At 48.9% G+C, this 10260-nt stretch overlaps 1 protein-coding gene across 1 annotated transcript in view; it reads left to right on the top strand.

Moving 5' to 3' along the window:
• The window catches only part of BFSP1 (beaded filament structural protein 1), a 44303-nt gene that overhangs the window by 26712 nt on the left and 7331 nt on the right, over nucleotides 1-10260 (top strand). The window contains exon 5 of the mRNA XM_003801330.3: nucleotides 334-441. Within this exon, the coding sequence (XP_003801378.1) occupies nucleotides 334-441 (108 nt within the window). The remainder of the gene's footprint in view (nucleotides 1-333; nucleotides 442-10260) is intronic.

The raw sequence follows: 10260 nt of genomic DNA, 5'->3' as shown, positions 1-10260 counted from the left end.
TGAAGGGTCTCTTCCCGGCTTGCAGACAGCTGCCTGCCTTCTCTCTGTGTCACATGTGGCAGAGAGACAGAGTGTGCTCTGGGGTCCCTTCCTCTTCTTATAAGGGGACTGATCCCTTCATAGGCCCCCCTCCCCTTGACCTCACTTAACCTTAATCACTTCCCCAGAGTCTCATCTCCTGAAACCGTCATCACCTTGGGGGTTCAGGCTTCCATGCATGAACCTTAATGTCCCCGGGGTGTGAACGTTCTGTCCGCAGCAGGGCCCCGTTCTTCGCCCTTGGTCCCTCGCCTCCTCACAGTGGTGAGTCTGACTCTGGCCTTCTCTGTGCAGGAGAAGCTCCTGACGGAACGGGAAGTGGGTGCCCTGCGGAGCCAGCTGGAGGAGGGCCAGGAGGTGCTCGCCCACCTGCAGGCACAGAGAGTGGAGCTGCAGGCCCAGGTAGGCACCCATCTGCCGTGTGTGTCGGGGCTTTCTGTCACACGAGACACACCTGTGTACCCTGGCAGGAACAGAACATTCTGAGGAGGTGAGCCGGGGCCCTGCTTTGCCCTGGGCTGAGGGGGTTCCCAGAATGTGGGACTATCAGTGCCCAAACTGGAAAAGCCCTGGGCAAATGAAGATAGGGCCATGTTCATTCCCCGGGGTCCCTCTGAGACTCCTGCAGGTCATATCCTGTCCCACGCAGAGGGCGGCTCTCCCGCCTTCTGCATCGTGGATTTATTTAGCGCAGATTAAACTGTGTGAAAATAAAAAGAAAGGGGCACATACTGGATTTTTATCTTATTCTTGCTTAAATCTGTGCTTCGTGCCTGTCTTCTCATGGTAAAATTTCTCCTTTGGGATTTGATTACAGACCTGGAAAGGGTGGTTGTGCGAGCCTTGGCCTCCAGTTTGAAATTTGAAAGCGTAAAGCTCCCATTTCTGTTCCTACCCCCTTTTGGGTAAAGCTTAATTTGAAAACCATACTCAGCAGAAAAGCTTGATCCTGTTTGTGTGGCTTCCTCCCTGGGTACCGAGCTTCCTGGTGCGTCCTCCGGGTTCGTTTTCTGTCTCTGGTTGCCAGCCAGCCGGCCATTCTGAAGGGGAAGGGTGGGTTGAAACGCTGCACCTCCATATGGCTGAGCACCCACATTTCCCAAACCAAAGGGACATTGGGTTTGATAAGTACACAGAAGGGGTAAGAGGGCAAAACATTTACAAATCTGTGTGTTACTGTGTCTCCGTCCTGCCAGTTCCCATAACATTGGAAAGAATTTCAAATCAGACATTTCACCAGACGTGCTTTCTTCAATATTGAGCACCCTGCACATCTGCTTAGGGGTCTCATTGTGGGACCTCATTCCCACTCACACCACGCACTGCACACCCTCACTGTGTAGCAAGATGGGGCCGGGGGGTGGGGGTCCCTGGGCTGGAGGTTACGGTGGGAAAACTTAAATAATGGCCTAAAACTCATCCTCTTATGAGATAAGCTCTGGCTCTGGGATCAGATGCCCCATCTTGGTGACATGGTTGTGAGTGTTGTGTGTGGTTTCTTCTGAGGAGCTGAAATGATAGGAGGAGGGTGTGTGTGTGTAGTGTGATTGGGACATGGGGTATGTGTATGTGTGGTATGTGTGTGATACGTGGTTTGGGTGGTATATGTGTATGATTCTAACAGGTGTATGTAGTATGTGTGTGTATGTATGATGTGTGGTTTGAGTGGTGTGTGATTGTGACGTGGGGGGTATATGTGCGTGCTATGTGGTGGGGTGGTGTGTGTATAGTGTGTGTAATGGGTGTGGTGTGTGATTGTGGTATGTGTGTGTGATGTGTGGTTTGGGTGGTATGTGTGTGATTGTGCTGTGTGGTATGTGTATGTGTGTGGGGTGTATGTACATGCTATGTATGTGTATGTATGTGATGGGTGTGGTGTGTGTGTAGTGTGTGTGATGAGTGTGATGGATGTGGTGTGTGTACTGTGTGTGATGTGTGTGTGGTGTGTGGTAGTGTGGTGTGTGTGTGATGAGTGTGTGGTAGTGTGGTGTGTGTGTAGTGTGTGTGATAGGTGTGGTGTGTATAGTGTGTGTGTGGTGCGTGTGATGTGGTATATGATATGCATGCTATGTGGTATGTGTCGTGTGTATGATAGGTGTGCGGTGTGTGTAGTGTGTGTGATAGGTATGCGGTGTGTGTAGTGTGTGTGATGTGTGCTGCATATACGTGACTAGTGAAGAGGACACAAGCCCAGTCATGTCTTTCACCAGCATTTTCCACACTGCTGGTTACAGCGTGTTGCTGGGTGTAGAACGAATTCCCAGGAATTGGCTGGCAGTGCAAAGCAGTCTGAAGCCAAACAGAGTAAGAATTAACAGAGTGTGCCCTAAGTAAGGAGGGCGCGTTTACCCGGGGTGGGGGGGCCTTTGTTCACCTCCCTCTCTCTTTGCTCATACGCATGCCTGTGCACGCGTTTGTCAAGGCTGATGGCTTGCCTTGTGAAATGGGCCTTTTCCTGTGGCTGTGGGGACAAAGTTGAACACCGCTGCCCTGCATACTGAGAAAGATGAAAGAGCTGGGCCCATAGGTAAATTCCAGTTCCAGGACAAAGAAGTTTCTCTGTGTACATGCATATATTTATTAAATATCAAAATAAGAAATTTCATAATGGATTAACCTAGTTTCTGAGAATAGAAAAGGAAACTGTCTGGTTGGCCATCTGCTCCTGCCCTTAGTTGCTCCAGAAAGATGTGCTAGCTTGACTCTGAGTCGAGTCTGTAAGGTAGGTCTCAATCTCCTCTTCAGTGCTGCCCCCCAGCCCTCACCTTTGGCAGTGTGATGAAGCTTTCCTTCTCAGGAAAATGATGTTAAAGGCATGGCATAAAGCACAGATAATTAAAATGAAACAATTATATTGAAATAGTTATCAAAATATTACCAAATCATTTCATATAAAATAATATGTGCACTTATATTCATAATGAGATCTAGCAGCTGGTCTAAGGAGATTAATTACTGCAAACCAGGGCTTTGAATAGCACTCGGTTGTTGGCACGTAGTTGTGAAGGTCCGAAATCTGGGCGGTTTGGTTGGTGTCACAAGGCTGAAATAAAGGTGTCAGCTGGCCTGGGCTCTCGTCTGGGGGCCGTTGGGGGAGAATTTGCTCCCAGGCTCACTGAGGTTGATGGCAGGATTCAGTTCTGGGCACCTGTATGACTAAGGGCCAGTTCTCTGCTGGCCGTTGTCCAGGGTGGCTGTGGCGCTCATGTTCCTTGGCTGCCCCTGCCCCCTTCAGAGCCAGCAGCAGATTGTAGACTCTTTGTTGTGCATCGGTCTGACCTTCCATTTCCACGTTCCACTGACTTCTACATTTTTTTTTTCTTTTTTCCCAGGCAAGCTTGCTCTGTTGCCCAGGATGGAGTGCAGTGGCATCATAGCTAGTTCACGACAACCTCAAATTCCTGGGCTCGAGCAGTCCTCTTGCTTCAGCCTCCCAGTAGCTGGGACTACAGGTGTGCACAACCATGCCTGGGTATTTTTTTATTTTTTGTAGAGATGGAGGTCTCACTGTTTCCCAGGCTGGTCTTGAACTCCCATCCTCAAGTGATTTTCCTGTCTTGGCCTCCTAAAGTGCTGACATCATGGGCCTGAGCCACCATAGCTGGTCTGATCTCTGCTTTTATGGTCTGGTGTAATTAAGGGTAATTTAGAATACTCTCCTTTTAAAAAGACTAGTTAAGAACCTTCATTACATCTGTAAAGTCTTTTCTGCCATGTAACATATTCAGGGATATAACACTAAAGGGCAAAGATTGTGGGCGTCAGAATTCTGCCTAATTAGCTTTAATTAAAACTCAGACTTGGCTGCCCCCCCCCCCCAAGAGTTTCAGACTCACAAGGTCTGGGGTATGTCCTGAGACTGTACATTTTCAAGTTTCCAGGTAATGGTGATACTGCAGGCCCAGGAACTACACTTTGAGAGCCACTGGTGTAGGGTGGGTCCTAGAATGTTCTCCACCTAATCCCCCTGGGGTCCTAGGCTTGGGCCCTCCATAGCCTCATTCAGAACGTGCATGGCTGGGTTTTCCTTCCTCTCTGTTTTAAAAGGTTTTAGTGGCTTTTAAGGGACATCTGGCTGTACACCTCTCAGCAAGGCCAACACTGGTTGGGGACATGGGGAGGACTCGGGAGGGGGAGCTTCTTGTAGCTTCAGGCTGGGCTGTGGCAACTGATTCTGCTTATAGTTAAGGCATCTGATGCTTCCAGAATCCAACATAGCAGAGGTCCTTGGGGTGAGTTCCCTGTCCCAGCAACATCAGCATTACCTGGAAACTTGTCAGAATTCAAATTCCTGGCCACATTCTAGACCTGGTGAACCAGGAACTATGGGGTGGGGCTGGCAATCTTTTGTTTTATAAGCCTTCCCAATGATTCCACAGGCTCAAGTTTGATAGACGCTGGGCCTAGGATGGAAGGAACAGCACATGGGATTATAGCTGCCCCCTCCCCAACACCAAATAAGCTGAGCAGGGGCATTAAGGCCCCTGGAGAAGGTAGTCTGTCTCCTTAAATTGTACCAACTGAGTTTATGTGACACGGAGGTGGAGAAAATCATATAAATTGCAAAGTGGAACTGGGCATGGTGGCTCATGCCTGTATTCCCAGCACTTTGGGAGGCCAAGGTGGGAAAATGTCTTGAGGCCAGGAGTTTGAGATCAGCCTGGGCAATACAGTGAGACCCTGTTTTTTAAAAGAAAAAAAAGAGAACTAGCGGCATAGTGGTATGTGCTTGTAGTCCCAGCTACTTGGGAGGTTGAAGAAGGAAGATCACGTAAGCCTAAGAGTTCAAGGTTACACTGAGCTATGATTGTGCCAGGGCACTCCAGCCTGGGTGACAGAGCCAGACCCTGTCTTTGAAACAAAAAAAGATTGCAAAGTGGGAGCCACTGAGTCTCCTGTCTCATTAAAGTCACTTACCACCATCTAGTGGTAAGATTTGAAAATACAGTGTGTAATCTTTTTATTTATTTAATTTTTTAAAAGACCTTGGATTCAAAGGTGTCTGGGATCCTAAGAGGACTGAAGCAAGAGCTCACCCCTCCGGATGGGGCTATGGGTCAGGCTCCTGCCCTCAGCTGCTCACAGCCCAGTGGCAAGTCAGATATAAAAGACGATCCAATGGTCCAGGCAGAAACACAGAGGTCACTTCACTGAGGATAAAGTTCAGGGTGCCATAGGGCCTGCGTCCCTGCTTCCCTCCCTATCCAGCATCCTCTTGGCTGCTGTCCTTGAGGTGACCCTGGGCCATCCTGTCTTCTCTTCCTCTTCTGACGCCTCCTGTGGTTTCTGAGACCTGCCCCTTTGCTTTTTTTTTTTTGAGACAGAGCCTTAATCTGTCCCCCTGGTTAGAGTGCTGTGGCATCACTGCTCACAGCAACCTCCAACTCCTGGGCTCAAGCGCTTCTCCTGCCTCTGCCTCCCAAGTAGCTGGGACCACAGGTGCCCGCCACAAGGCCTGGCTATTTTTTTTTTTTTTGGTTGCAGCCATCATTGTTGTTTGGTGGGCCCGGACTGGATTCAAACCCATCACCTTAGGTGTATGTGGTTGGCGCCTTAGCCACTTGAACCACAGGCGCCGAGCCCTGCCCCTTTGCTCTTCTTCTTTCTCCTTCCCTGTCCTCCCTTGATACCCAGAAGGGCCACCTCCTGGAACCTCTCTCCCTGTGCTCCAGGATGCCTCAGATGTCTCTGACTGACGCATCTCCCCTGCTGGTCTGTGAACGGCTAGAGGAGGGACTCTGTCTCATTCTTTGATGGCCAAACTGGGACTGGGTGGCACTAGATGCCGTGACACCTCAGTGGCTCCTGTCAGATGCATCTCCATTGCCTCCATTTGGGGTGAGGAACCTATGGCCTTGCCTTGGGGGCCACACATGACTTTCTGGAACCTTGAGTGTGGCTTTTTGACTGAATCCAAATTTCATAGAACAAATACTTTTCATAAACAAATTATCAAATCATGAGATAAAGTAAGAAAGATTGGGCTCAGCACCTATAGCTCAGCAGCTAGGGTGCCAGCCTCATACACTGGGGCTGGCAGGTTCAAACCCAGCCCTGGCCTGCCAAGACAACAAAAGCAACTGCAACAAAAAAATAGCTGGGCATTGTGGCAGGCGCCTGTAGTCCCAGCTACTTGGGAAACTGAGGCAAGAGAATCGCTTAAGCCCAAGAGTTTGAGGTTGCTGTGGACTGTGATGCCACGGCACTCTACTGGGGGTGACATAGTGAGACTCTGTCTCAAAAAAAAAAACCAGATTGTGCCCGCCTCTGAGTGGGAAGATTACATGTGACTTTCCTAACTCTAATTTTCTAATTTATGACAACCTTTGGATGTTCTCTTTATGGTGTAAAACTTTGCTAAGTGGAAACTCTCAGAGAGGGGTCTCTCTGGAGTTTCCTGTGTTTTCAGTGGAAACAGGCCGGTGGTGCTTGCCTGTTGCTGTGTGGGTTGGGGGGGGGCCTGGAGGGTGTGTGTGTTTGCCAGTGTGCTGCTTGTCTGCAGCTGGGAGGGGGCTGCGGCTGGTGGGGGGGGTCTGTAGCTTCAGGAGGTACCTCAGACCCTGTGTAGGGGGTGGGTTTGAATACTGCTGTGGTATTTATGGGCAAGTCACTTTGCCTGTGTGCTTCAGTTTCTTCATCTGTAAAGTGGGAATAATAATAGCCCCTCCCAGAACACTTGTTCCCTCTCTGGGATGGGGACTTCATACTCAAAGGGGACATTAGATTCTCTTCATATGTTGTTTTTATGTTTTAGTCTTTATTATGAGACATTTCAAACCTAGGAAAGGCAATTCTATTTCTTTAAATTGTACCAACCAAGTTTATGTAAGCAAATAGTCCCTCTTATGTCATCTGCAGCCTGCCACACTCCACCCTTGAAATTCCAGTGCTTCTCTGACATTGGGCCTCAGAGGGGCCTTCTGCATCCCCTTCTTGCCTGTGTTTCTTTCTTTTTTTTTTTTGAGACAGAGCCTCAAGCTATCCCCCTGGGTAGAGTGTTGTGGCATCACAGCTCACAGCAACCTCCAACTTCTGGGCTTAAGCGAGTCTCCTGCCTCAGCCTCCCAAGTAGCTGGGACCACAAGCACCTGCCACAACACCCGGCCATCCTTCGGTTGCAGCCATCATTGTTGTTTTTGGTGGGCCCCGGGCTGGATTTGAACCCACCACCTTAGGTGTACATGGCTGGCACCCTAGATACTTGAGCTACAGGCGCCGAGCCTTTGCGTATGTTTCTTAAGAGTGTATGAACACTCTGGCATGGGTAAAAAGGTGTCAGCCCCAGGACTTAGTGGGTGTGATTTGGTATTTGACACTGTAAGTGACTATCTGAACCAAGATTTTTTAATGAGGAACAGAAACCCAGTCGTACTACCTAAAACAGGAAGGGTACTGTTGTTTTTCTGACATAATTTTAGACTTCTAAAAAGTCATACAAATAGCACAGAGGTTTCCCAGATACCCTTCACCCAGCTCTCCCAAATGCTAACACCAAAAACCCACAGACGGTGATGAAGACCAGGAAATTAACAATGACGTGGTCCTGTTAAGGGACTGTGTAAACTCTCAACGGTTACCCCACTCATGGCTTTTTGATCCTTCCCACATTGAGGTGTCATGTCCCCTTTTTTCTCGTCCAGTCTGGGGCAGTTGCTCAGTCTGTCTTTGTCTGTCATGACCTTGATGCTTTTGAAGAGTCCAGGCCAGTTATTCTGTGACGTGTCTCTCTGGTGGAGTCCCCTATGTTTTCTCGGGGTTAGGTGGAGGCTCTGCGTCTTTGGCAAGAACCCCACAGAAGCGGAAGGGAGCTGTGTCCTCAGTGTATCATGTTGAGAGAGTCTTTGTGTAAGTGATGTTAACTTGGGTTGCTTGGCCAAGGTGGCATCTGCCAGGATTCTCCCTGGGAAAGGTATTTTTTTTCAAAGGGGCAGGTTATAAAAGGCGGTGTGTGGAATCTGAGAGCAGCAGGAACTGGCACCCAGGATCCGAGGCAGCTGCTCCCTCCGTCTCCCCCAACCCCTTCCGCTCTTGCCACAGACTCTCTCTGATTTTTGCTTGTCTTTACCCAATGGCCTCCTGCCTCTGCCTCTCAGAACAATGGCCTTTCTCAGCTGCTCCAGGCACTTATGAAGGCTGCCACTCCAGAATGGCAGCCACAGGCCCTGGCTTGTGTGTCCTGGTGGTCTGGAACCTGCCACGCACTCTCTGAAACCTCTCAGATCCTTTTCCAAATTCCTAGAAAAGAAAGCATAGGACACGTCAGCCTGGGTCAGGTCCTCCCCTGGTTCCACAGCTCTGGACAAGACTGTGGGGTCCCAATGCTGCTAGGATGGGCCTGGGCTGGGTGGACATTTCCCTAAGTGTTCAGTGTGTGTGTGTTTCCTTCCTCTTTCCTTATGCAACAGGCATGTCCCTGAACACCTGTGCAGGTGACGTTTTCACTTAGGGGACTTTGCTGTCCCGAGGCCAGATCTGCACGAAGTGAAGATTTGACTGGTGTTAGGAGTGGCAGTCCTCCGGGGTGTCATGTATGTCCTTTGCGGTCTGAATGTAGGAAGTGCCTGTGACATGAGGTGCCCGTACATGACACTGCTGCAGACACCTGTCTGCCCTCTCATGACTGGGAGTGTGGCCCGAGGATTTTAACCTCACAGGGAGCTGGTTAAAAATGCAGACTCTGTAGTCTCACTCCATCCCTGCGTCAGGATCCTCAGGCGGCTCTGATGCACACAGTGGTCTGAGAGGTGCTGCTCTAGGTAGAAGTGGTTTTGTGGGTTTTTTAGTGGACAATGTGTGGCAGGTTCTATTTCATTTGAGAATGAAATTATAAAGGAGTTGCTAATACAGAGATTTTAAGCTGGTAAGTAGGTGCAGCTGTGTCATGTAATGATGGGATGCTGTCTGAGAAGTGTGTCATTAGGCAGTTGTGTTGCTGTGTGCACATCGCAGGGGCACTCACACACACCTCAGCGGTGCAGCCTGCTACATGCCTGGTATGGTGTGGCTTGTTGTCCTCAGGCTATATGCCTGTTCAGCGGAATACTGAATACCATAGGTCAGCGGTTGTCAACCTGTGGGTCACGACCTCTTTGGGGGGTCGAATGACCTTTTCACAGGGGTTGCCTAAGACCATCTTGCACATCTTGCAGATATTTACATTACGATTCAGAGCAGTAGCAAAATTATAGTTATGAAGTAGCAGTAAAAATAATTTTATGGTTGGGGGTCACCACAACATGAGGAATTATATTAAAGGGTCGTGGCATTAGGAAGGTTGAGAACCACTGCATAGATGATGTAACTCCATGGTACAATCTTTGTGATCTAAGTGTGACTCCAAGTCTTTGCGTATCTAAGTGTTTCTAAACATAAACTTAGAAAAAGTGCAGTAAAAATACAGTGTAAAAGATTAAAAGGGGGTACACCTGTCTAGGGCACTTTCCGTGAATGCGGCTTGCAGGACTGGAAGTTGCCCTGGGCAAGTCAGTGTGGAGGTGCTGAGTGAGTGAAGGCTGAGGTCACTACCTTACCCTGGTGAAGACTTTAGGAACACCGGGCACTTAGGCTCCACTGAATTTGTAAAAATGTATTTTTCTTTCTTCAATAATAAATTAATCTTAGCTCACTGTAACTTTTTCACTTTATAAATGTTTAGAGTTTTAAAAACTTTTGACTTTTTTTTTTTTTGAGACTCTGTCATCCTGGGTATAGTGTGGGGGTGTTATCATAGCTCACAGCAACCTCCAACTCCTGAGCACGAGCCATCCTCTTGCCTCAGCCTCCTGAGTAGCTGGGACTGCAGACGCCTGCCACCACGGTCAGCTGATTTTTAGAGATGGGGCCTCACTCTTTGCTCAAGCTAGTGTCAAACTTGTGAGTTCAGGCAGTCTACCTGCCTTTACCTCCTAGAGTGCTAGGATTACAGGTGTGAGCCACTGTGCCTGGCCTTTTTGACTTTTTTGGTAATAATACTTAAATTAAGCACAAGAGAAAATGATGATTCAAGAGATGGAGGGAAACATGGGTTTGGTGGGGCTGCGGCAGGCATCGTCCTGTGTATTGCTTTACAGTGAAGTTTTTTTTTATTAGAAGGAGAAGTAGAAGGAGTGCACAATAAAAAATGATAAACGTGTAGGCAGCACCCGTAGCTCAGTGGGCAGGGTGCCCGCCACCTACACCAAGGCTGGCGGGTTTGAATCCAGCCCGGGCCAGCTAAACAAC

The sequence above is a fragment of the Otolemur garnettii genome, unplaced genomic scaffold (genome assembly GCF_000181295.1).
Source record: "Otolemur garnettii isolate 467f Iridium unplaced genomic scaffold, OtoGar3 scaffold00208, whole genome shotgun sequence".
NCBI classification, from domain to species: domain Eukaryota; kingdom Metazoa; phylum Chordata; class Mammalia; order Primates; family Galagidae; genus Otolemur; species Otolemur garnettii.
The sequence above is the reverse complement of the archived record's forward strand: the minus strand, read 5'-3'. Positions and strand labels throughout refer to the sequence as shown.